Below are 26098 nucleotides of genomic sequence, written 5' to 3'. Positions count from 1 at the left end.
CTTGGTGCCGGACACATCACCGCCGTGCGGCCGGAGCAGAGCCTGGCCCCGCGTGTGGCGTGTTCGGTACCTGGCTGGCACACGGGTCGTGGCTACAGCTGGTTGCTGAACGGTTGCTGGTGAGCTGAGGTGGGGGTGGTGAATGAAGACACCCGTGGCTGGGTGAGAATAACCCCGTGTCCTGCGCTGAGCAGGTCTAGCCCAGGGAGCAGCCGGCCTGAACAGACCCAGCACTAACACACTGGGCAGCTGTCGCGCCCTGGCCTGGGAACGAGCGTTAACCGACCCCCGTCCCACCCGGCGTGGCCACAGCACGGCTAGAGTTCAGCTTTCAATCCAGCCTGCCCCCCCGCACGTGACCAACGCAGAGCCCCTCATAGACTCAGAGAAGGTGAGGTGGGAAGGGAGCTCAGGGGATATCTAGTCCAACCCCTGCTCAAGGCAGGACCAACCCCGAGTAAACCATCCCAGCCAGGGCTTTGTCAAACCGCAGCTTAAAAACCTCTAAGGATGGAGATTCCACCACCTCCCTAGGTAACCCATTCCAGTGCTTCAGCACCCTCCTAGGGAAAAACTTTTTCCTAATGTCCAACCTAGACCTCCCCCACTGCAACTTGAGACCGTTGCTCCTTGTTCTGTCATCTGCCACCACCGAGAACAGCCTAGCTCCATCCTCCCTGGAACCCCCTTTCAGGTCGTTAAAGGCTGCTATCAAATCCCCCCTCATTCTTCTCTTCTGCAGACTAAACAGGCCTAGTTCCCTCAGCCTCTCCTCATAAGTCTTGTGCTCCAGCCCCCTCATCATTTTTGTTGCCCTCCACTGGACTCTCTCCAACTTCTCCACATCCTTTTTGTAGAGCGGGGCCCAAAACTGGACACAATACTCCAGATGTAGCCTCACCAATGCCGAATAGAGGGGAATAATCACTTCCCTCGATCTGCTGGCAATGTTCCTACTAATGCAGCCCAATATGCTATTAGCCTTCTTGGCAACCAGGGCACACTGCTGACTCATATCCAGCTTCTTATCCACTGTTACCCCCAGGTCCTTTTCTGCAGAACTGCTGCCTAGCTCGTCGGTCCCCAGTCTGTAGCTGTGCATGGGATTCTTCCATCCTAAGTGCAGGACTCTGCACTTGTCCTTGTTGAACCTCATCAGGTTTCTTGTGTCAGGCTTAGCTGAGCCAGCAAATCAATGGGGGGCATAATTCGGGGGTGACACGGGGTGGGAGGGAGCGGAATGGCATGGGGAGAACACGTTGGCTGTCTGGAGAAAGCCTTGTCAGCGAGACCTCACCAGTTGGGTCTCTGCCAGGCAGCCCTCGCCCACTGGCACCCACTGGATGGGCCAGGGCCCCATTGCCTGGGACTTTTGGGTGCGAGCCCGGGGCGCTGTGCTGCCCTGCCTGGGCTGCGGCAGAGGCGTGGTCCGGGACCCACTGGGGCTTTGCATCACTGTCACTCAGGCCTCGCTTCCCTGTGGGCGTGTTCCCCACATGGGGCGTTCAGACGGTTTCCCAGCTGCCGTGGGAGGCAGGAAGGAGGGTTGCGGGCAGGTGAGGCCCCCTCAGGCCTGCCCCGTTTGCCAGGGCTCACAGGTCTGTTTCCTGCCAGGGGAACAGACCCTGGAGCATCAGTCTCCCCCGTCAGACTCCCTGCTCTGTCACCACACTCCATTAGCGCCCGCCCCAGCTCCCACCCGGGAGCCCCGTGCTGCTCCCTGGGCCTGCAGGACCCCCACTCTCGGCTCTCAGGAGGCGTGAGGGAGCATCTTCCCCTCCTCCCCAGCGCTGAGAGGAGGGATCCGCCCCCTTGTCCTGGCACCTGCCAGCCACGCTGTGAGCAGCGCCAGTCCCGAGTGGCAGAGCGGGTGGCGAGTGCGCAGGAGGACGGGAACTGCAGCAGCAGGAAGCTCCCTGAAGGGCTCTGCTAGCAGGCGCTAACTGTGCCCCCGGGGGGCTGGTCCCCCAGTGCATGAAGCACGACACAGCCCAGCTGCCAGGTCCCGAGGCGGTGCACGGCGACAGCGCGGGGTAGGCCTGGGTACCACTGGCTGCTGGCCCCGTAGCACAACAGGTCCAATGTGCACGGCACAAAGCCCGGAGCCTTTCCCCGGGGGAGCCCTGTGCCACGTGGAACACTGGACCCAAAAGTGAAACGTGTCCGCTGGAGCGGGGCCGTCTCCGAAGTGACTCAACCAACACTGAGAACCACTGACAGCCACGCGCCAGCCACCCTGGGGGCACAGGCTGGGGCAGACGCAGGCGGGAGCAGTGCCAAAGACACAGGGCCAGGGCTGCATGAGGGAAGGTGTCACGCTGGTTACATGGGGGGGCATTTAACATATGGGTTAACATCAATATGCAAAATCACGTTAATTTAGGTGGGATCTGCCATGTCAGGCGCTGTTCGGAAGGTTATAATGTGCTCAGTCAGAGGATGATACTTATGTTCACGTGTGAGGTGTGAAATGGAAGTTATGGATATGGTTGATATATCTGTATTTCAAATGGTGCTGGCTGGGTAACACCTCAGACAGGATGGCAGTAGGACAATAGCCTGTTAATGGCCCATTAAGACATTCCCAGGTGCCAGGGGCCCAGGGGAAGAAACCAGAGATGTACCTGGTGAGGCACCAGGACTGGCCCATGGGGCTCTGGACTCCATTTTAGTTCCTGTAAAACTCTACAAACCGCATGGCCAGGGCCAGAGGGTAAATAAGGCAGAGGCCTGGGAAACCATTTTGTTCTTCAGCCAGAACTCAGCTTCAGGTACCAACGTACCTCTGGACCAGCTCATCTGCAACTGAACTGAAGCTGTGAAACAAAGGACTGAGACCCACCCAGAGACTGGATGTGAACCAGAGGAACTGTACAAACCTGCAACTCCACAATTCTTCTAGAAACCTGATGTACATGGACTTTCAATCATTTGTATGTATCTGATTTGCTTTGACCCTTTAACATTTCTCTCATGGTTTATTTCTTTCTGTTTACAATAAACCTTTAGTTTTAGTTACTAAAGGACTGGCTGCAGCGTGGTATTTTAGGTAAGATCCAAACTTACATTGATCTGGTGCTGTGGCTGACCCTTTGGGGTCAGAGGGAACCTTTTTAGTAAAGAGCAGAGAGTTTAAATAACTGGTCTCTTTCCTGGACCTAGTGCTGATTTGGGAGCCTGGAGCTGGAATGCAGTAAAGGGGGCTGTGTGTATTTGTGTACTGGCGTCTGTGGGGATTCAGAAGCGCAGTTTGTGGCTGGTTGGGAAGTCTGGCTTCAGTGCCACCCACCAGTGCTGGGAGAATCTGCTCTCCGTTTGCAGCCTGCCCTGACTTTGGCATTATCAGGTGGCTGCCCTGGGCACGGACGGGTCACAGAAGGAAAGGGGGCACAATGGTTACCCATGATGGAAGCGAAACTCTGCTAGCAAGAGCATCTCCAGCTGTGGCTCCCAGCTCTCGGGGCTGGACAAGCACTGCATGATCTAGCCCGTGGGTCTGAAATCCCTTCTTCAGCAGGCCGGGGCTGTGTTAATAAGTGTGGCTCCAGATCACGTGTTAGGTTTGGGTTTTCCCTGTAACCTTGTGTGTCCAAACCCTTCGACTTGCTTTTATTTGAATCTTTAACTCAGGCTCTGGCAAATGAACTTCAGTTTGGTTCTGCTATAAACCTGCCTGGTGCTAAGGAGAGCGTTGAACGAAGGGGAAGCTGGTAAACTGGGCGGTAGGTTTCCACGGAGGCAGCAGATCGATGTGTGTTGCTGGTGTCCAGGAGACAAGGGACAAGGCACGAGAGTGTAACAAAGGGAGGTGTGTAAATTGCCGGCCCGCAGCGGGAAAAAATTGCAGCATCCCAGCGTGCAGTGTGTGCGCTGCCTGCAGCCGGGGCTCAGGGAGAGATTCCCTGGTGGGCACAGCCCAGGCTCCTTCCGCTGTGAGCAGGCGGCGGCGATTCACCGCGGACGCCTCGGCTAACCTGAAAAGTGTCACATGCAGAGTCACTGGGCTCCAGGTAAGTTACCAGCCAAGTCCTGGCAGTTCAGAGCTGGGATCCCAGCACCAGAGCATCCAACCCACTCATTGCCAATGATCCCAGGAGGAAACAGTCTGTTTCAGCCAGCCGTGTGTGCTGCAGGGTCCGGAGCGTCAGGAATCCAGAGCGTCCCAGCCGCACCACCAGGACCTTTCTCGTCTCTGCCAGTTTCCATGGCCCCAACTCGCTCCCGGGCACAGAGGTGGCAAGAGAAGCAGCAGCACAGGCAGCAGCAGCAGGTCCTGGCTCGAGCAGGCCCCTCGTGCGCCTCTATTGGAAGTTCCCGTAGATTTTGAATGAGTCCAGGTAGCTGAGGGCTAACTCGTAGCAGAAGGTGTACTGCTCCTGGGGGGACAAGGCTACATGTCAGCAGCCCCGGCTGACCGGCCCAGACCGCCCCCTGCCCGTTCCCCTGCTTTCACCCCACGGCCGGAGGTCGAGCAGCTCCTGAGTGAGTCATACTTGGCCGTGTCCCTCCTGCCAGGTCTAGGGGCAGAAACCAGCCTCTGGCAGAAACCCGGCCCTCGCCCACGGCATCCCCGAGCCAGACCCGGCAGAACCTGTGCCCACACTCTGCGGCTGCCAATGCTCCGGTGCTGGGCATGTGTGGGAGGGTTCGTGCCAGCGCAGGGACCTGGTGCCCTTTCTCAGCAGCCAGGCAAGCGGAGTTCTGGGGCAGCGGAGCCGTTCCTGGGAGGCTCAAACTCCTGCCGTGCTGCCTTGGCTCCTACGGCGCCCGTCACCGCCGTATCTGACCTGCAGCACCACCCCAAGAGGCTGCAGCTCTCCTCTGCCCCACTCCGAGCAGCTGGGACGGGGTGTTTCCCTCGCTGGAGGCTCTGCTGCTTGCACCGGAGGGAAGAACTGAGAGTGGCGCACAGGACACTGGGGGCGGCCAGCACTCTGTGTGTGATTGTCTCTCTGGCCATTTGGGGCAGGCGCCAGGTGCTGCCTGAGCTGTGGCTCCTGCCGTGGGGCTGTGCAAAGCAGCGTCGGCCTGGCTGGGCCATGATGGGGGTGGAAGCGGGGCACTTACCACATCCTTGACCAGCTGCGGCCGTTGCCGCTTCAGCATTCTCACAGCCTGGGACACGTCCAGCAGCCCCTCGCTGCGGATCTGCTCGCACAGGAAGCCGGCGGCACAGAAGATCCCACAGCGGCTGGCACCGTCCCTGGGGGGAGACGGGAAGGGTGGATCGGTGCTGGCCTGGGGTCTCCCAGTGGCACCGGCCTGCGAGCAGGGGTCTCCTGCTGGCCAAGCAGCTGTGTCTGGCCATGTGGCGTGCGGCCCAGGGGAGGGAGAAGAGATGGCTTTGCTGTAGTGCGGCCGTTCCAGCTGACAAGGACCTGGAGGCTCCCAGGTCTCAGTCCGCACCAGCCTCCACCGGGGAGAGTCTCTGCCAAGGGCCCGCTGCGCTGAGCAATCTCCTGCCCCAGGGCCTGGGCGTGAGCTACTGCCAGGCTGTCTCACTTGGTGCGGGGCAGAGCCAGCCTGTAATGCCCGGGGCTGCCCCGCCCGGAGCCCCCACTCACCAGCACGTGACGAGAACGTGGCTGTCCTGGCTCAGCCGCTGGTTCCGCTCCACCTCCCCCAGCAGGCTGATGATGGTGGCAGGGCGTGGGGGGAGCTGCTGCTGCATGGGCCAGTCGTCTACTTGCCAGAACCTGATCGCCAGCGCTGCCATCTTGGGCTAGGGAGGAGAGGGGGTGAGATGGGGATGAGCCGCAGCAGAGCCAGCCTGGGGCAGAGACACCCTGGCAGCAAGGCCACTGGGAAATGCAGCCCCGATCAGCAGAGGCAAAAGAGCAGAAAAGGGGCAGCCCCAGAGAGGGGAGGGGAGGGGGCTACATGCCACCAGAGCCTGCCACAAGCTCAGCCCGAGGACGGGCTATTGGACTGGCACACCTAGGACATAGGTTGTAGCAGAGACCCCTACGCAAACCTGGAGGAGCGACCTTCCCCATGGGGACAGCCTGCACCTCCCAACGGCCTGGCTCCAGCAGGCCATAGACAGCCACGAATCATAGACACAGGGAAAGGTAGAGCTGGAAGGGAATCAAGAGGTCACCAAGTCCAGCCCCTGCACTGAGGCAGGGCCAAGTAACCGTAGCCCAGCCCTGACAGGAGTTAGTTCAACCTGCCCTTAAACACCTCTAGTGCCAGGATCCCACAACCTCCGGTTCTGTTCAACATCGTCATCAATGATCTGGAGGATGGGGTGGATTGCAGGTGACACTAAGCTGGGGGGAGTGGTAGATATGCTGGAGGGCAGGGATAGGATACAGAGTGACCTAGACAAATTAGACGACTGGGCCAAAAGAAATCTGATGAGGTTCAGCAAGGAGAAGTGCAGAGGGAGGATGGGGCCTAGGGTGGGGCTAGGCTGTTCTCAGTGGTAGCAGATGACAGAACAAGGAGCAACAGTCTCAAGTTGCAGGGGGGGGGTCTAGGTTGGATATTAGGAAAAAAAATTTCCCTAGGCGGGTGGTGAAGCACTGGAATGGGTTACCTAGGGAGGTGGTGGAAGCTCCATCATTAGAGATCTTTAAGCTGTGGATTGACAAAGGCCTGGCTGGGATGATTTAGTTGGGGGTTGGCCCTGATTTGAGCAGTGGGCTGGACTAGACACCTCCCAGGATCCAATCCTAACTTTCTCTGATTCTATGATTCCCTTGGAAGCCACTTCCAGAGCTTAATGACCTGAGAGTTAGGGAGTTTTTCCCAATCTCTAACCTAAATCTTCCTGTGACAAAGTGGGAACTTTTTTCATGTTTTGTCTGAGTACTGTCTGTGCCTCAGTTTCCCCTCTGTTACTCAAGTACCGAGGTGGTGGGACCAGGTGTGTGATCTCTGCCATGAGCCCTAGAGGCAGGTGACGGCCCTCTGGCTGCCTGCACATAGTCCGTGGCCCACACGCTGTATCCTGGCAATGGGGGCCGGGCCCGTCCGCAGCAAGGGCCAGCCGGAGGAGTTGGAGAACAGAGAGGCGGAGACCAGGCGACCAGTTTGCCTGGCAGGGAGACAAAGGACGGCGGGGAGGGGGTGGCTGGGCATGACTGAGGGGGGCTGGAAGCGGGTCAGTCTCCTGGCCTGAGACTCGTGGGGGGAGCCCAGGGCTCTGGATCCCCGAGATGGGCTTTGCCGCATGTCCATACGTGCTGTGCTAACAAGAGCTGTTCTACGCTGTGTTCCTGACGACCCATAAACCCTCTGCTCCACCTCGCTGGCAGAGTCGCTGCTGACTGCAAGTGGGGTGCATGGCCCCTTTGGGGGGGCGTGTGAGGTTTCACCAGCTGTTCCCTCCAGCGGGACTCACTGCGGGAAGCTCACAGTGTGAACAGGGGCTGAATGCTCCGAGGTCAGACCCACGGAGGCGCTGAAGCCAGGGAGACGTGCCCTAGTGAAAGGGGGCCCCGTGGGGTGTCACACTAGCAGTGTCTGACTTCATGGCCAGTGGTCGCCTGTGCACACCAGGACACACCCTTGCTGCAGATTAAGCCCATTATTTCTTGCCCTGCCGCCAGTGGCCGTGGAGAACACACCTGCAGACTGTTACCAGCGTCGCAGAAAGTGAGACCTTGGAAGAAGAGGCCTAGCACAACAGGCCAGGAATAAGGCCTGAGGCCCAGCGGGACAGGCCAAGCCAGAAGGTCTAAGCTGCAAGGAGGCCAAGCCTGTCACCAAGCCGAGTTAGCAGGCGTCAGGCTGTGAACTGACGCGCTCACAGGACCTGGCAAGACGTGAGCGGATACTGCAAACACGCACATTTCCGAACCAGCAGCAGGTGTGAGAGTCGGCAGAAGGTGCCAGGACAGCCCAACACCAGAGATAACAAGGGTCACCTGTCCCCGGGATAGAAATGTCGTCTTAATCTGATGGCTAGAGATGTTCTGCCCGAGCACCCAGTGCAAGTCTGAGCGATATCGAACTACGCCAAGAGGGCGGCAACTCCTGCCTCAAAGGGGCAGAACGAAACTGCCTGCACCCGTGTGTAAAAGCGGGCGTCAGAGGGAAGGACTGTCCGGCCGAGGGGATAACGGAGAGTCCCGCCGTTAACTGAGCCGGTCCATTGCCAAGGGCACTCAGATCGCACGTGTCCTTGTAAGAGCTCAGTCACTTCTCATTGTGCCCCACTGCAATACACCGGGCCGGTGCCTTTGCTGCTCAGCGGATCCGTGGTCGTGTCGATTCATTCGATCGTCAGCGCAGCCTTGGTTACTGCGCAAAGCCGAGACCACACACACGGGGACACGCACGCAGCCAACAACTGACGAGCACTGACCACCAACCGACAACAACCAGGTTCCCCCTCCACCCCCATATTCCTTTCCCATCCCTAACCAGGCCCAGTTTGGTTAACCTTCCCCCGGTCAGGTTCTCTCTCAATCGTTGTTGCTGCTCTTCTGGCCTCTCTCTAATTTGTCCCCATCTTTCCCAAGCGTGAAGCTCGTGCCGGGTGCAGCGGGACAAATAAGAAGGTCCAGCGCTGTCTCTGCCGGGCTGCCTTGCGTGGAGGACGGTGCTGAGAGGCAGCCCAGACTCAGCAGCACTCTCTTCTGCCCCCTCCACTCAGCCTTATCCTCTGCGGGGCAATATTCACTCTCTAGGTGGGTGTCCCTTGAGCTGGGATCCCTGCCAGGCCACCCAGGGCTCTTCTGGGGGCAGGGTGCTGAGGCTGATCCCAGAGGAAGACGCAGGAGCATCCCATGTGCCCATCTCTGGGGAAGTGCCTACCTGTTTCCTGTTAGTTACAGCAAGCGTGCGGATGGTGAAGCCAGCTCCCGGCTCCTCCGCGATCAGCTGGACGTGGAACTGGCCGTAAGACGCCTCTCCCTGCGCAGGCCAGAACTCCAGGTATGTCTGTGGAGCGAACACACGGGCCTGCTCACAGATCTGTGCTCACAGGGCCCGCACGGCACAGCGCACACGCGGTCACACGCCTAACGTGGGGGAAATGCTCAGACCCTGCACACGCATGCACACGGGCCCTAGGGCCTGCTCACAGGGCCCGCACGTAACAATGCACACGCGGTCACACGCCTAACACCGGCATGCGGGGGAAATGCTCAGCTCTCTGCATGCATGCACGGGCGGTTCAACTGCACCCTCCGAAATCCGGTCCGGATGGGCACGAACAGGCATGCAGCTCATGTCCCTCAACCGGCCCCGGGGTCCCACTCTGCCTGCTGGGGCCACAGCAGCTGCGCTCGGCGCTGGGACTGGCAGACGCCCTGGCCAAGAAAGGAGGGGTTCGGATAGCGCCGGGCAGCGGGGAGGCAGGCCAGGCTGCTCGGTGTGGCCGGCGTGTCAGGAAGCTGCAGCACAGGCTCTGGATGGAGCTGAGGGGGCCCGTGTGCAGGGAGCGCAGCAGGGCGCACTGAGCTGACCTGGTCCAGCTCCTGGATCTGGTTCAGCATGACCAGAGAGGTGCAGGTGTAGTCCCAGACCAGAGCCCAGAAATCCACCAGCGTCTCCCTGAGCGGCAGCTGGGTGACGATGATCCTGTCTTCTTCCATGTATGTCTGCAAGACGGACAGACAGACAGACAGGGTGGGAGCCACCAGCCATCTCCTCTGCCCCGAGCCTTCACCCCCCCGCCAGCCACACAGCTGTTCCCAGCCCTGCCATGGAGGGAAGCAGCCAGGAACAGGGGCTGTCCCAGACCACCTCCCCCTGGCCCTCGGTGCCCCTGGCAGGAATATGCCAGTCCGGCTTCAGGCTCTGAGTCCCACTTGCCCCTCCTGCCCCCAGCCAGGGCTGCCAGGGTCCCCGGCCCAGAGACCCTGTGGTTCAGCGCTCACCCGCTTTGTGCTGCGGGGTGGGGTTAGGCTGCAGCCCAGCTGGGCCGGGGGGCAGGGGACGCAGCACAGCGGGGACTGAAGTTGATCAGCGGGACCGTCTGCTGGCGCCGACGCCTGGTGTCGTGGGACAGTCTCCCAGGGAAGAGCCGGCACTCGGAAGCCCCGGGACTGGGCCCTGCCAGCTAGAGCAGACGACACCCCCACAAACAGACTGAAGGGACCGTTCCTGCCCTGACCCCAAGAAACGGGGCCGGGGGAGCTCCTGGGGCTCGCTGCCCTAGCACTTCTCGCGCCCACGCCCGGGACAAAGGGGGCCGGAGCCTTACGCCAACGAAGGCCGCGTTGATGTAGCCAGGCGAGCCGTCCGCTTTCAGGGAGGACATCAGGATGGGGCGGCTGCAATCCGCTAGCGGGGACAGAAGGAGAAAAGCCGTGTCTGCGCCGAGCACCAGCCACCCGCACAGCTGGGGAATGGGCGGATCTTCCTGCAGGGCCACTCCTCATGCTTCCAGCCTGCGTGCGCCCTGCCTGGGGGAGATCTGCAGGGGGACTTCTACCCCGGCAAGCCGAGCACAGTGGGGCAGGGGGTGCCGGCGGCACAGGCATGGGAGTGCCAGCTGGTGGACGTTGTGCGGGGCCGGCCCACGAACGCGGAAGGACGGAGGGATCTGGGCAGGGAGTAAAAACCCCCAGGCCTGGGGCCCGGGGCAGAGCGCTGGCTGGGGAGCTCTCCCAACCGGGGCTGCAGGGCTGGGAGCAGGCACTCCCTGGGCAGCGGGTCTCCACAGCCCCCTGCCGTGGTCTCAGGAAAGGCAGGTCCCTGAGGGCTACCGGAGCCCGGTGCCCACCCCGCCGCCCTGGGGTGTTACCTGGCAGGATCTCCGGCTTGCGGTTCTTGGGCTGGTTGCTGGGCCGCTCGGCCTCTCTGCACGGGGAGAGCTGGAACAGTTCGGAAACCTGCTGCAGGGCCTGCAGGGCGGGAGGGGTCGGCGGAGTCAGCTCCCGGCCCGCGGCTCCCGGCTCCCACCCAAGACCCACGGCTGGCTCCACGCCGTCACTCAGCGCGGCTCCAGCGATGCTGCCCAGGGCTGACAGGACAGACCCAGAGGCGCATGCCATGGACCGGATCCCACCTGGGTCTCCAGGCACCGGGTCCCATGGGACAAGGGGGCAGCCAGCATGAGAGGGACGTCGGGAGAGGGCTGGCGGAGCGACCCCTCCTCACTGCACACAGCTGCTCCCCGGGCACCCCAGAGAAGTGCTACTGCCTGCCCCCCACGGGGCACCAGGAGTGTCAGCACGGAGCCCATTGCAGCAGCCTTGTAATAAACCACAGCCTGGCATGCTGACCACCCGACACGTCCCTGGGGCCGGGAAATGCTGCTCTCAGAGGACCCCACGTCCCCCACAGCCCTGCTCCCAGAGGACCCAGGGACACATCCCTGGGGCCGGGAAACGCTGCTCCCAGAGGACATGGAGCACAGAGGCACAGAGGGGGTGACTTGTCCTGTGTCACGCAGCAAGTCCGGGGCAGTGCTGGGAGTAGGACCCAGGAGTCCTGGCTCCCAGCCCCATGCTCCAGGCAGAGAAGCCCTGCTTTCCCGGCCCAGATCTCCGGGTGACAGTCTCACCCTCCCCTCCCGGGCCAGCCCCCGCGGCTGCTCCCGCCAGTACCGTGAACTCGCGCGTGAAGCCGTCGCTCTGCGTCTGCGCGTCGGGCTGCTGCAGGTGGCTGACGTGGCTGGGCACGTTCTCCACCAGGACCCCGGTGTTGCCGCACAGCAGCCCCTCCAGCAATGCCTCGTACAGGAAGGCGTACTGCTCCTGGGGAAGGGAACGCAGGCGTCGGTCCCAGAGCCCACCTGCAGCAGGGGGGTCATGCCAAGTGCTGGGGGGGCCCAGGGACCAGGCTGGAGTCACGCCCTGCACCAGGCACTCCCCCGCCAACCCAGCAGGCTCGGGCACATTTCTCTGGGGAGATGGCGCCCCCGCCCATCCTTTGGTCCATGTGCTGGAAACCCTCCTGTTGGTAGCAGCAGCCTAAGCGCAGCTCCCCCCGAGCCTGCCAGCGCTGCCCCAGACACCCAGACACCACGGTGATGGGCGCGGTACAGATACCCAGACGTGGCAGATACAAGGAGCTCTCCCTCTGCCGCATTCCCAGCACCCCAGCCCCATGGAGCCAGGCCCCCCCTGCTCACGCTGCGGGCCTTCCAGCAGAGCAATGCCCACCCACAGCCGCCCCTTCTCCAGGGCACCGGGACCAGCAGGGCCGAGCCTCCTGCGACCCATGGGACATACTCATCCTCGTGCTCCAGAGGAAGGAGACAATCTCCCACGATCTGCCCTAGGCGCAGGCTCCCCTCACCCCAGCCGGGCTCCCGGTTCTCCCCCAGAAACGGAAGGGAAGGTTTCCATCCCAGGAGCACCCATGGGAGCCCAGTACCCGTCCAGGATGCTCTCGGATCCCAGGGCATGGTGGGTTCTGCCAGCACCTCCGGGACTCAGACCTCCCCTCAGAGACGGGATCCCAAAATCCAGCCTCTGGGCAGCTTCACTGCTGGCCACCGGGGCCAGGCTGGCTTTGCAGGGCCAAATCCATCTGGGACCCCGGGACCAGGAGCTGAGGTCAGCAGCCAGGGGTGTTACCCTGAAGGCAACTGGCACACACCACCCCAGGTTCCTGCCCTTTGGATCCAGCATGACAGGCTGGGCGAGCAGCAAACACCTGCTCAGGTGGCCCTGGCTACCGGAAGGACTTGCCTGGGGCATGCAGGGCTCGGGGCCCCACGGGCAGCCCTGGGAACCCAGCTGAGCACCTCACCTTTGTTTGCACCATGCTGACCCGCTGCTCCCGCAGCCTCTGCACGCAGCGGAAAACGTCCACGCTGCCCTCGGCCCGCGCCATCTTCAGGAGGAAGTCCAGGGCGATGAAGGTGCCTGTGCGGCCGATCCCTGCGCTGGGAACACGGGAAGGGAATGAGGCGCTTGCCGGGCCCTGGGCCCGTCCCCCCAGCCCTGCCCGCCCAGTACCTGCAGTGCACGAGCACGGGGCCGGCGGGCGCCTCCGACACCCTCTCGTTCACCATCTCCACCAGCTGCAGGAGCCGGGCCGGGTTGCTGGGGACGCCGTGGTCTGGCCACAGCAGGTAGTGAAACTGCTCCACGTGCCTCGGGAGAGGACAGCCTGCCTGAGGAGACGGGAGACGGGAGAAGTGGGGGGACGGAGGGTTGTGCAAAGGGCAGCTTGGGGGCGGGGGACCTGAACCGGGGACCCCCAGCGCTCAGAGCTCCCTCCAGCCCGCTCTGCCATGGCCAGGCTGCTGGGAGCCCCAGAGCCCCGAGAACATGGAGCTGTCACCACCCCCTAGCTGGACGGGAGAGTCCCCCCACCCAGAGGCTGGGCCATGCAGCGGGGCTGGCTGGCGGGGGAAGGCTGGTTTCAGGGCTCAGCCTGACCGTGCTACGCAGGATGTTTGGATCTAGAGCCACCAGGGCCCAGCCATGCTGCAGCTCCATTGCTCCATTCCCTCCGTCCCAGGTTTGGTGGGTTCTTTGGGATCTGCCCAGAAGCCGCTCCCCCGTCTGCGCAGGCTGGAGACAAGGTGACGGTGGCTGCTGGCCAGGCTCACGCATGGGGCGGGATCCTCCAGGAAGGCCGTGCACAGAGCCTCTGGAACGGCATCTTCCGGGCCCAGCAGCAACGCATGGCACGGCCCGCGTCAGCATGGGCCAGGGACCCCAGGCGCGTGACGGGCTGGCAGCTCCCCAGCTCGGAGAGTTTATACATGTGGTCACAGCTGCTCCGGTTTAGGTTTGCTTGTTGTAAGTGCGCTATGGGCCGACAGAGGGTGCCCCCAGCCCCTCGACCTCCAACCCCTGCCCCACAGCGCTGGGGAATCCTTGGGGGCATGGAGGGGCCCCGCAGCGCTGCCGGGCTGCTGGTGAAGCCCAAGGAGATGCCGAGCAGCGTGGCTCTGCCCCCTGCCCGCCCCGCTTCCTTACCCTCTCCAGGCGGAAGGTGCGCGTGACCAGGCCCGTGGTTGGGTGCGTCTCACGGGGGGTCACGGTGAGGTCCCCGTACGCCCGCTCGCCCTCCGGCCAGTACTGCTCACACTTGGTCTGTTAACAGCGGGTGACCCTGAGCACTGATAAACCCCTTGGGGGTGTCCTGGCAGCCACGCTCTGCGGCCCCCACCGTCCACTGGGGCCGTGCGCTGGTGAGTGGGGTGGGGAGCCCCTGGCAGGAAACACCCCTGGGCTGGCCCCTGGCGAGGGCCCTGCCCTGGGTGTGTCTGGCGTTACCACAGTGTCACAGGTGCTCCCTGCCCTGCGCCCGCCTGCGGTCCTGCCCTTCCTCCTGGCGCACAGGCCGGCCGCCGAGCTTCTCCCCCGCCTTGCCGCGCGTGGGAGGGGAAAAGCCCCGTCCCGTGCACTGGCCCAGGGATCGCTGGCCCTGCCTAGCTGTCTCATGCACTGGGGCCGGGAGGTTGGTCTGGAATTTCCTCCCATCTCTCCCTAGCTGCCGGGAGCGTCCCTCTTTCTCCACTGCCCCATTCCCTCCGCCCCAGGTTTGTGGGTTCCTCTCAGCGCATCATTCCCTCAGTGCCCCCGCCCCACACACACACACATTGTTCCCGGTCCAGGTCAGACTCTCTCCCGCTCATTTCTCTGCTTGGCTCCCCCTTGGCACCCCAGGACAAGGCCCCCACCCAGAGCTGCTTCTCCCACTGGCTGGCCGTCCCCTCCCGCATGCGGGAGAGGGAAAAGCAGCAGCGAGAGCCTGGGTCCCGCGTGGCCTGGCTGGGCTGGGGGAGGTCCTGGCTGACATGGGCCCCGGCTGGGAGGACTGGGGTGCTTGAGGACCTGCCCCCCAAAGGAAGCTGGGTTCTCTACCTTGTTCTGCTCCACCAGTCCAGTTAACATCACAATGGCCGAGGCCTTCTCCTGCCAGATCATCTGCCAGAAATCCACCACCGTTCCAGGCAGCGGGCCTGGGGGAGAGAAGTGTCACGTCAGGACCCCCGCAGCACGGCTTCCGCTGCCTCTTGCCACGCGCCTGACCCGTCCTACGGGGCACTGAGGGGCTCAGCGAGCGCACCGGGGGGTAGCTGGCATGCTACTGGCAATGCAGAGCAGCGGGGCCGAGGTCGGCGGGGCCAGGCCCGGGAGGAGGCTGTCCAGCTGTGGTGTAAGGTCTGAGGCTGCCTTCTTTGGCCAAGCAGTGGCAGCCGTGAGCTAAGGAGCAGGTGGCCACATCCTACATTCCTGAAATGACACGCGCAGTGTACTACGGGGTGATCCTGTCCTAATCGCACCTGCCACCACCAGACAGGGAAACAGGCCCAGCCTGACTAAAGGGAATGTGGCAGGAGAGGATTCTGTGGCTGGAGACTCCAGAACTGGCTGCCAGGCTAGATGGGCCCTGGGCTGAGTTAGGCTATAACACACGCGTCCCGGGAACGGCTGGACTGGGAGCGCCCGGGGCCGGGACTGACTCCCCCTAGGCCCGCACAGGGCCAAGCGCTGGACAAAGCAACACCTCCCCATTGTCCCCAGCCAGAGGCACTCACCCTGAGCAGCGATGAAGAATCCTGGGCTCCTGTAACTCTGCGGGGGAGACGGTAACAGCGTTAGCCACGTGATCTCAATGCTTACCAAACAAGAAGTGGGAGATGAAATGCCTCTTCCCACAGCCAGCCCCACCTGGTCATGTGCCTGGGTGGCCTAGCAGGGCCTGTTCCCACGGCCCCCACCCCGCTAGCCAAGGTCTCCGCCCGCCAGGAGCCGGGCACGGCTCTCTGGGCCCAAGTGCACTTTACTTTCACAAGGAGCGCACTGCTCCAGGCCGCTCGCACGCCGGTGCTCAGGCAGTGCATGGGTGTGAGACAGCAGCCAGCTCCCGTCATATCTGCATGCCGGGGGGGAGCGCCCTGGCCCTGGTGTCACCCACAGCGTGCGAGCCAGACACGGCCCCGCCTGTGGTGCACGCAGGAGGGTCCTGTGTGTGCAGCCGGTGCCCAGTCCCTGGTTGAGCTGGAGCAGGGCTGGGCCAGGGAGGCTGTCGCTCATTGCAGGGGTGCGCATCTTCCTGCAGTGCCAGGAGGGTGGGGCTGCCCTGTGTGCCCCAGACCCCCTGCCACCTTTCCCCACACTGAGCAGCAGCAGTGCAGCCATCCCTCGGCACCTACGTCTACGTAGCTGGCGTTGATGTAATCCGCTCCGGGGCCGGCGAGCTGCAGCACCACGCGGGCGTGATCATCTGCGGACAAAGGGGGGCCAATCACTGCACAGACCAGTCAAGCTCCAGGCCCATTCTCCCTCCAGGCAGACAGACAGACAGACATGGTCGGGCCCGGACCCGGGCGAGGGCCTCTGGCAGCGCTGTGCCCAGCTCCCCCAGCAGGGCGTCGGCGTGATCCTGGAGTTCTCAGGAAGGGACGCCCTGCTCTGACTCCCGGTGTGATCTTGGGCAAGTCCCTTAGCCTCTCTGTGCCTCAGTTCCCCACCTGCACAATGGGGATGACAGCCCTGCCCACCACACAGGGCAGCCACCTCTGGCGTGCGAGGTGGCAGCTGCTTAGCTACACTGCCATCTGGCTTAGGACGAACGAAGAGAGACTCACGTGCACAATGGGAGGCGCCAGGGGAATGCAGGGCGGCAGGACAGATTTACCTGAGCCGATATTTGACCAGGACAGCGAGTTAACACCCCAGCCCTTGGGAGAAGTGCCAGGAGACCTGCAACGGCCACAGGAGTGAGGAGCTGCGTTTTCCATGTCAGCGCCAGCAGCACCGGGGTCAGGCGGACGTGGAGGGGACAGTGAGCACTACTGAATCACCCGCCCTGCTCCCTGCACCACCTAGCTTTCCTTGGGGGTCTCCCATCTGCAGCAGCACTCAGGCCCAGCATGGCTCGGCTCCGGTGCGCGGCTGGATCCCGCCCAGCTGGCCTGGCTGCAGCTTCTCCTTTGCAAAAGGCAGTGTTCACACAGCACTCTGCAACGCTGCAGGGCAGTGGGGAGAGGCTCTGCTCACATGGGATGATGCTCTTGTACCGGTTCTTGGCCTGGTTGCTGGGCTCCTTCCCGGCTTGGCATGGGTGCAGCAAACCTGAGACCAGTTTCTGCAGGGGAAGAGGAGGGACCCGTTTTAGGTTAGGCACACTCAGTTGCTGGCCCTGTCGCCACAGGCTCCTACCAGCCTGCGGGCACCACACTCGCCTGGGCCCTGGGGCCAGATTGTGACCGAGGCTACCAGTTCAGCCAGCAGGGTAACAGAGGCTTGTCTACACAGGGAAGGGACTCCAGAATAAGGAGGGATCAAGCGCTAAAGCCGTACAGCTCCAGCTACTCTGGAATAGCGCAAGTGTCCCAAAGGGAAGCTATTTCCCCATGTAGACGTTCCCTCCGGCTAAACTGGAGCATAGTGAGACTGAAACGTGTGATGAGTCCTGGCACCGACCTGGTACTCCGCGTTGCGCCCCACTGGGGGCCGATCGGGGTTTGCGTCGTCCTCTGCCTTCTCCTCCTCCATTTCCGCTCTCTTAAACCGCTTCAGAGTCTCCAGCAATTCAGCCACCGGGATCCGCGTGTGCAGCTTGCTTGCACCTGCTGGGATCCGGAAAGCAGGAGTTAGCCTGTCCCTGGGGCCTGGCTGCACGGAGCTGGAGCTCTGCCATTCAAACTGGGCTGGCAGCACCACCGCTGCCGGGCACGGCCCCTTCCCTGGGAGGGCGTCACCACCCGCTGCCAGTCAGGGCAGGCCCCTGTCTCAGGGAGAGATTTATAACCCTTCGGCCTGCACACGGAGCCACCAGCATGTCCACACAGGGCCAGGGCTGGCCTCTGCTCCGCCCGTACCTCCTCGGTTCCTCTTCAGGGGGATGGCCCCGTTCCTCTTGTGGCCCTTTGCCTCGTCCCGCTTCTTCCTGCAGATTAGCAAAGGGAGATTCCAGGATCAGCTGAGGAGACAGCGTGTCCCCCTGACAGCCCCGGGACAGCCTCTCCTCCAGACAAAGGCAGTCCATGCACAGCCAGGCCACAGACAGACACCACGGCCCCCAGCATGCAGCGCTCGCCCCGCCTTGCTCCAACGCACCTGGGACGTGCAGCCTGCCCACGCCTCGCCTCCGAGGTGAAGAGACAGGCAGGAGCAGCCAGGCCATGGCATGCAAATCAGGTGCCACCCCAGCCTCCCGCTATGGGGGTATCGGGCTAGGCCAGGCTCCATGAGGTTGCCTGGTCCTTCGGGTGTCTGTGGCTCTGCTGCCCGGGCTCTGGCGATGGCAGTGGCGGGGGCCGTTCCAGCGGCTGGCCAGGGTTTCTGGACCAGCAGGGGAGTCTTGCCTGGAGGGGGCTGTGCTTTGTGAATGAGTCGCTCAGGTGCTGCTGAAAGGAGCCAGCTCAGCAGTGCTACCTGAGCTGGACTGAGCCCTGTTCCTGCCCCACACCAGCAAGACATGCATGCCCCACAGCCCCTGCCCACGTGCCCTGACCCTGTCCCACGGTGCTACGCTCAGGGGCTAGGAGGCAGCCAGGCTGCACGGCTGTCCAGCCCATGGCCACTGCGCTGAGGCAGCCAGCCAGGCGCAGACCAGCGTCCTGCAGGGTGGCCGTTTTGGGACGTCAGAGTCTGTGCATCGGGGATGGGGCTGAGCCCCTCACTTGGGTTCACACGCCGTGGGGAGGTCCCTGGGGACAGCGGTGACTCAGTCGCTTCCTCCTGTGGCTGGGATTTCATTGGGTATCAGAGGCTCCGTCCCAGGGCCTGCCCAGCCAGCAGTGCCAGCGTTCAGTCCTCAGCCGCATCAGAGCCGGTTCAGAGGCTGGTTATCAGGCCCAGGACACGGGGCGCCACCAGGAGGCAAAGGGGAAGCCCTGCACATGCCTGGCTCAGCCAGGGGCCTGCAGAGAGCCACGTACTGACCCCGACGCTCAGGGACAAGCTACACCAGGCACCGTCCATCACACCCTGGCGGGATTCACCGCTAGGCACCCCCCACCCTGCAGTCTGAGGAGCCGGGTTCCCGGCTGCCAAGCAGAAGCCAGCCCAGGACAGGACCCCCCGGGGCCGGCTCAGCCACACTGACCTGGACAGCATGAACCACAGCAGCAGGGCCCCTGCGAGCAGCAGCACCAGCAGCAACGGCACTGCCACGGCTATGGCCGTACCCCCAGGCGGGGGAGCCTGGGCCGCTCCTGCAAGGAACAAAAGCAGAACCAGTGGGCACGGGGCAGACTCTGCATGGTCACTGAGCCGGCCTGCGTCTCGCAGGTCCCGGCCAGAACCACGGCGCACGCTCCCGGCAGCTGTGTTCTGCATCGCCCAGGCACAGGGTAGCCAGGACTGACACTTACATGGCACCTGCCGTTACCCCAGCTAGAGCAGAGGCCCCAGGTGTGACCCATGTGGCCACCCCCAGCCCGTGAGACAGGGTCCATATCATTCTTTGGTGGTGCCCAGAGTCCCCAGCCAAGCTCCCGTCCCCCCGTGCTGGGCTGCAGGCACACACACAGGGAGGCAGCCGCTGCCCCGAGGGGTGAGAGGGAGAGAAGTAAAGTGATTTGCCCAAGGTCACACAGACGGGCTGTGGCAGAGCTGAGACTAAACTGTGCCGGTGCAGAACCCAGTCGTCTGGACCACCCGGCATCGTGCGACCCAGCTTGAACCCCACGGCCAGGACTGGGATGTGTGCTCTCTGCGGAAGGATCAGAAGACCAAGCCTGAGCATGGCATGTTGGGACATGTAGTCTGTGCCGGCAGCAGCTCCCTGTTCGAGATGCAGGTGGCTGCTGTCTGCTCCCTTGTGCCCATCTGGGTGGCCCTCGGGCTGCAGGTGATTTCCAAGCTGCTGAGTGCCCAGACTAAGTGTCCTGGTGGGGCTGGCTCTCCCCACCCCGAGGCGCATGGGAATTACAGCGACGCTGCCCTCGCCCCCCAGGTTCCGGTGTGAGCTGCCTGCCCCCAGCATGGCAGAACCCCTTGGTCTGGCTCTGAGCTCGTTTTCCTTGGAGAGAAATGGGAGCCCTAATAAAAGGAAGGGTGTGGAAGGGGATTTCTCCTGGCACCGAGGTTGAAGCCAAGCCATAGAGGCTGCTTACCGATAGCGAAGTTATAGCGCACACAGCTGGATTTCTCCACCTATGGAAGAGACAGAGAGACATGAGTCCAAGCCAGCCATTCCTGTCAGCGCCCTGTGATCCCTGAGATAGATGCCCTCCATGCACAGCTCACTGCGTGCTGCACAAACATCATCTCGCTGTAAGGTGCTGTCCGGACTTTACAGATGGGGAAACTGAGGCACAGCAGGGCTAAGTGACTCTGCACCTCGATATGACGGGGGTTGGTGCCTTAAAATGCTAAGGATTAGCTCAAATGAGAGAAAACCCATCCTAGTGCATCCACTTTGCCCCAGGTCACACAGCAAACCAACAGCATGGCCTGAAACAGAACCCAGGAGTCCTAGCCGCCAGCCTCTTGCTCTAACCACTAGACCACACTCCCTGCACTGCCTCGCCCTCTGGATGAGCTCCCCAGGGCAAGTGCTGGAAGCCCCATCGCTGGGCTGTGAACTCTGGGCTGTGCAAACCCTGACAGTAGAGACCAGTGGCACTCGACGGTGGGTGAAGGACAGAGCAGACGTGGCCCCACAGCCCTTTCCCAGCCTAGCCTCCACGGTGCCAAGGTTTGGGCTGTTCTCAGTCTCTGCCTTGCAGCACCGCAGGGTGGGAGCAGAATCCTGCCCACTGCCTGGAGATGGGCACCGCACAGGGTGGGCAGCCAGGCCTTCCCCATCTCCGATACCCCAGCCCTTGGCTGCCCCCTCCCAGCCTGCCCACCGCGGCACGGGCAGCCTGGAGTGAAGCCGCTGCAGGCCTGGGAGCGTCGCAGCCCCGGGGAGCGGTCAGCGTGACGGGGCAGAGCGCTACCTGCTTCCAGCGGCTGACGACGCGGACGAAGGCGGTGTAGTTCCTGTTGGGGCGGAGGGGAGCGTTGAGGTACCCGTTGTGACGGGCCCCATCTCCTAGCACAAAGGCAGTCGGGCCCGTCAGGTTGTGCGCGGGGAGCACGGCGGCCAGGTACGCGGCGCGCTCCAGGCTGGCGTTGAAGGGCTGCAGATCTGATGCGTGGCAGGCGTCTGCTCCGCTGCCGTTCTGCATCGCAGACACGATGATCTGATACTCCCTGCAAGGGAGGGGTTAGACAGATGGGGCCACGGGGCTATGGGGGACTGAACGGGGGACGCAGGGCAATCAGCAGGGTTCATTGGAGGTTTAGGTGAGAAGCTCTTTGGGGAAGAGCCTCAGCTTCCTGTTCCACCTGGGAAGCAGCAGCACCCTTGGGTGCGATACAATACCTCCATACTGATAGCATTAGCAGCACTGCCTGCACCTTCCCAGCAACACGCCCCACGCGGCCTGGCCCCTGCCTGAGGCTGCACGTACCTGATGGGTCCATGGAGCCCAGGGATTGGCTGCAAGGGGAGCACAGCCGTCCCGCTGGACGGGGAGATGTCGTAGACGCTCAGGGCAGTGACGTCGGGCTGGATGGCCGGCTCTGAAGGGATGAACCAAAGGGCAAAGCGTCAGCAGGCAGCATGGCCGGGGTTCTGGGGAGACAGAGGTAGCCAGTGCCCGGAACGGCCCTGGAGCCAACCCCGGGTCTTGGTCTGCACTGGCCCGTTTTGGGGGTGCTGCCCAGGCCAGGCCAGGAACACAGGCAGGACGTCTGGCGTAAATATCCCCTGCTCCTGCCGTGCTGTGCCGTCCCGGGGGCGAGGTAGTGCATGACATCGAGGTGTGCCCATGTGGGCCGCAGCCCGCTCAGCCGGGCACGCTGTGCCGTGTTCTCCAGGGGCCACAGCACCCTGGGAAAGGAGAGGGGCCGGGGCCAGGCCAGGAAGCTCTGGGGGTCGCTTTGGCCTGTACTCCTGATCCTCAGCACCTCGGACTTACCCTGGTGCAGGGAGGCCCTTACCAGAGATCTCGGTTTCAAAGTCCCAGCGCGATGCCTGCCCAGGGCCGGCTGCCGTGAGGCCCTGGATCGTCACTGTGTAGTTGGTCCCGTGTTCCCAGGGGTGCAGCCGGTACTTGGTGACCGACCGATTCACCTGCAGCACCTTGCTCTCGAGGAAGCTGCTGTTGTACTCTCTGCGGGCTGTGATGTTCAGCTAGGGAAAGGAACGCAGCTCTGGGGAGGGGCGATAATGACCCCCAGCCCCACCTGACACATGGGGCAGCAGGCCCCCCACTGCAGGGCACCAGCTGAGCACCCCTGGGGCCGGCAGGGACGTCACTCCCCACCCCCTGCACGGCAGAGCTGGCCAGACCAGCCGCAGCGGGGAGGCAGCCGGCGCTGCTCCGTGGGCACAGGACAGGCACTGCTCAGGTGGGTCGCACCCCAGGGCCGCCCCCTCGCAGGGGCCCTGTTTGTCAGTGTCCCCAGGGGACGTGCTGGGCTGGCCCGGGGTCGATGTTACTCAGGGGCCACTGGCCCGGGAACCCTCTCGCCCCAGCCCTGGCTCAGGGTTGTAGCCGGGCCCCTCCAGAGCCCAGGCCCAGCCCACGGGGATCCTGCCACAGCAGCCCAAGGTGTGACGGGAGCCGAGTGCAAACAAAGCCGTGCGTAACCCGGCACTGCTCTCAGTTCACAACAAGGTGCCCAAACCTGACCCTGAGCGCCTGCACGCTGAGCAAACGCCGCCCAGCCGGCGGGCCCTGCCAGGCAGGGCACAGAACGTGACCCACAGCACTCGGCTGCACCAGCCCCCCATAACCACCCCCGGGAAAGAAAGGAGCCTGCCAGGGGTCGAATCGGGGCTATCTTGGACCGGAAGTGGGAGGGGATTCCAGAGCCACGGGCCGTCCAGAGGCCCTCCTGCCAGCAGCGCCTGCCATCCCCCGGGGCTCCAGCCTTGCCGCTCAGTGGAGATGAAAACACGAAGCCAAGCGTCACCTGCAGGCTGGAAACACCACAGCCCCCATCTGCTCCCTCGCGCCCAGGATCACCATGGCAGTGACCAAGACCTAACCCCGCCAGGGACTGCAGTGAAAAGCAACTCCCTGGATGGCAGCAAAGACAGACAGGTGAGAGCCCGCAGCCCAGGGCATGGAGCCAGGTGTGGGCATGCTGCAGACGGGAGGGGTGGGGGAGTTTTAAACTCCCAACTGTCCACAAAGGATCAAAGCTCCGGCAGGGCCAGGGGGCAGCTGGAGATGGGGCCAGGTGCCCCTCGCTCTGGGGCAGGGCTCGGCGCTCCGGGAGGGGCAGCGGAAATGGAGACTGGCACCTGGCCTGGAAGATGCCGGCTGACGCTCCCTCCCGTTCTCGCTGTCCCTGCCACTCAGCGTCTGCCTGCTCAGGCCGTGCCCGGGCTGAGACGCCCTCCAGAGGCTGCCTAGCGAGTCCTTGCCCGTACCTGGTACCCGACGATTGTCCCTTTGCAGGGCTGCAGCTCCTTCCAGCTCACGGTTCTGGTGGTGAGATCCAGCGGCTGAGTCTTAGGTCTGTCTGGCACTGAAAGCAGAGGAATCCCAGGTCACTGACCGGGCCCAGGGACAAGCCACAGTGTGCAGAGCACTGGAGGGGCTCCCGGCCAGGGATCAGCGCTCTGGCAATTCCTGCAGCAGGTGCTGAGGCCCTGCCCCCTCTCCTGGCGATGCTGCTGGCTGGGTACGAGGAGCTGGCAGCCCCGGCAGCAGAGGAGATGCACAGCTCCTGTCCCAGCACCTCCTGTCCCGGCGCAGGCTGTACGAAGGGCTCAGACACAGCGGTGAGGGGCATGGTACCGGAACGGGACTGGATGGATGGTTTGCTGGGGGCGGGGGGAGCGGCTGGGGAGCCGACCAGCTGGGCTAGGACACTCCTGGGCCCTCAGAGCGCCCCGAACTCGCTGGGGGCTGGGATTTCCACCCCACGAGCCCTCTGGTTCTAGGCACTCCCCACAGGCAGCCCGTGCTGAGAAGATGGGGGGATGGAGCGGGAGATGGGGTTGGGGGGCTCTCTTTCCTCTGGGGAGCCCCACACCCCATTCTCCTGAGGCTCCCCATGCCCCTCATCCCGAGGCAGGGCCCCAGCCACCAGCTAGGTCTGGTCAGCGAGTTCAGATACAGGGCAGAGCTTCAGAGCGACGGTCCCGCCTGCCCCGATGCTCAGCACCACTCACCCACCTGCCCCGATGCTCAGCACCACTCACCCGCCTGCCCTACCTGTCTCACTCGTGTTGACCCGCTGGCTATACAGGACAGTGTTGCGGGCTGGACTGGTCCCTGGATAGCCCCCAGAGATGGTGACAATGTAGGAAGTGAAGGGCTGCAGGGAACTGCATGTTAGTGTCCCTTCCACCCCTTGTAACGTCTGTTCTCTGGTGCCCGCTGGTCTCGGGCAGGGGCCTGACAAGGATCCATCTGGCTGGCATCTGGCGTGTATCTTCCAGCTGCCCTGGCAGGATTTGGCGGGGCTGCATGTCCAGCGCAGTTTGATGGTGGTGGGTGAAACCTCCAGGCCCCCTGGTTTGATCTGGGGGGTCCCTAGAGAACGAGCATCAACGTGAGTGTTACTATCCCGCCCCTTCCTGATACACAGAGCTCTGCAAAGACGTTCAGTCAAACGGCCCCTGCTCCCTACCCCAGCCGGTGAGAGGCCAACCTCGTTAAGCCAGGCAGCCGCAGGTGCATGCTGGGATCTGGAGTGTCCCTGGGCCGCGCCTCTTTGTTCAAAACCAGGTGCATTTAACTCACGCACTTTATTTCTGTGTCATCTCCATTTACTGGGAATTAGGGGCAGCCTCAGGCTTCCAGCCAGCCGGCACCGTGCCCGCAGGCAGGGCAAGTCTGGGAGTGCAGGGGGAGCGGGCGCTGGTGTGACGGCCACAGACAATGACAACTACCCGGCTCCCCTACCGCCCACACAACAGGAACATCCCTCAGGGCTGGTGACCAAGCTGAGATAGTCTTGGGGTTTTCTCTGAGTGCAGTGTGTGTGCCTCAGTTTCCCCATATGTGACTCGTGTATGTCGGTGATGAGACCCAGCTGTGTGATCACTGCAGGGCGGATGAGGCTCCCCCAGCCACAGGTCCACAGACAATAGCCAGACCCCTCTGCCCTCCCGGGTCACCAGCTGCAGCAGATAACGGGTTGTGGCAGCAGAGACAAGGAGGGGTGGACACCATGCCCGGGAAGGAGGCAAAGGACTGGGGAGGGACAAGGGGACGGCTCTGGGGGTGGCTGGAAGGGTCTGTCAGTCCCCCCCGTAAGGGATCTCGGGAGCAGGGCCTGAGAATGGGCTCTGGGGCTCCCTGGTTGGTCACTGCTGTAACTTCTAATTAATCTGCTAACAAAGTCTCTGCCCTGTGACCCTGAGAACTAATAAACCCTCTGATTCCCGCGCTGGCTGAGAGTCACTTCTGGCTGCGAGGCGGGTTCCTGGCCCTTCGGGGTGTGTGGGGCTCCCCAGGGTCCCATCCAGGGGGGCCTAAAGGGGGAGCTCAGGCAGAGCAGGGACTAAACGCGGCGAGGCCAGGGTCAGGGGGCGGCTGCGCTGGTGTGTGGAAACCCGAGGTGGGGACAGACTCCGAGCACTAGACCTGCCTGGCTGCGCCCGAGTGGTTCCTGAGCCCAGTTCCTGGGGGCTCCGACCCAGGGCTTCAGCGCACAGTGTGGGGTTTCTGGCTATCAGCCATGTGTGTCCTGCAGGGACTCCGGTGACCCCCCCCTCTGAGCTGCATGGGACGTGTTAAGGAAACTCACTCACACTAGGCTGGCGGCAAACACGAGATTCCTTCCAAGGGTCAAACTGGTTCAATTCCGAGGGTTTGAAACTGCAGCTGGGAACTGGTGCAGGCTGGAGCCTCCCAGCCGCACCCCCTGTCTTCCGGCCGGGAGGGGACCGGCACTGAACCGGCCTTGGGGTGTTCCCGGTGCCCCTGCTCTGTGCGCACCCAGCCAATTCTCAGTTACCCCACACCCCAGCTGGGTTTCCTGCCACGTGAGCAGGGATCTGGCCAGAGCTGAGAGCCGCTGTGTCCTCACTTACCTACACAGGTAACGTCCTCTGTGAGAAGTCGCCCTGCGTGCCGGCTGTCCCACACAGCCCAGGCGTTCCTGGAATCCCAGTTCTGACCCCGTCTCACACATACGATCTCATGGAGCGAAGGCTGGGAATCCCCAAGGCAGCTCAGCTTCGTCCGTTCATTCTGGCCGTAAAACGGCCGGTCTGGCTCAAACCGCAGTCTGGCGTCCCACTGGGGCCTGCGGCATTTCTC

At 63.0% G+C, this 26098-nt stretch overlaps 1 protein-coding gene across 1 annotated transcript in view; it reads right to left on the bottom strand.

The window, feature by feature from the left end:
* Positions 1-2982: 2982 nt before the first annotated feature.
* LOC137149927 (receptor-type tyrosine-protein phosphatase epsilon-like) overlaps positions 2983-26098 on the bottom strand; it is a 46287-nt gene continuing 23171 nt past the window's right edge. Inside the window, exons 6-29 of the mRNA XM_067543579.1 lie at positions 24044-24364; positions 23254-23351; positions 21813-22005; positions 21281-21392; positions 20765-21020; positions 19937-19976; positions 18925-19033; positions 17696-17763; positions 17298-17446; positions 16872-16959; positions 16025-16095; positions 15407-15443; positions 14730-14827; positions 13839-13955; positions 12867-13024; positions 12658-12793; positions 11508-11657; positions 10703-10802; positions 10160-10239; positions 9420-9554; positions 8767-8892; positions 5565-5722; positions 5068-5203; positions 2983-4376 (exon numbers count right to left, since the gene is read on the bottom strand). Of these exons, the coding sequence (XP_067399680.1) occupies positions 4302-4376; positions 5068-5203; positions 5565-5722; positions 8767-8892; positions 9420-9554; positions 10160-10239; positions 10703-10802; positions 11508-11657; positions 12658-12793; positions 12867-13024; positions 13839-13955; positions 14730-14827; positions 15407-15443; positions 16025-16095; positions 16872-16959; positions 17298-17446; positions 17696-17763; positions 18925-19033; positions 19937-19976; positions 20765-21020; positions 21281-21392; positions 21813-22005; positions 23254-23351; positions 24044-24364 (3011 nt within the window). The 3' untranslated portion in view covers positions 2983-4301. The remainder of the gene's footprint in view (positions 4377-5067; positions 5204-5564; positions 5723-8766; positions 8893-9419; positions 9555-10159; positions 10240-10702; positions 10803-11507; positions 11658-12657; positions 12794-12866; positions 13025-13838; positions 13956-14729; positions 14828-15406; positions 15444-16024; positions 16096-16871; positions 16960-17297; positions 17447-17695; positions 17764-18924; positions 19034-19936; positions 19977-20764; positions 21021-21280; positions 21393-21812; positions 22006-23253; positions 23352-24043; positions 24365-26098) is intronic.

This window comes from Emydura macquarii, unplaced genomic scaffold (assembly GCF_026122565.2).
Source record: "Emydura macquarii macquarii isolate MOO-44397 ecotype Brisbane River unplaced genomic scaffold, CSIRO-AGI_Emac_v2 contig_915, whole genome shotgun sequence".
In the NCBI taxonomy this organism is placed as follows: Eukaryota; Metazoa; Chordata; order Testudines; family Chelidae; genus Emydura; species Emydura macquarii.
Note: the sequence above shows the minus strand (reverse complement) of the source record. Positions and strands in the feature narration are given on the sequence as shown.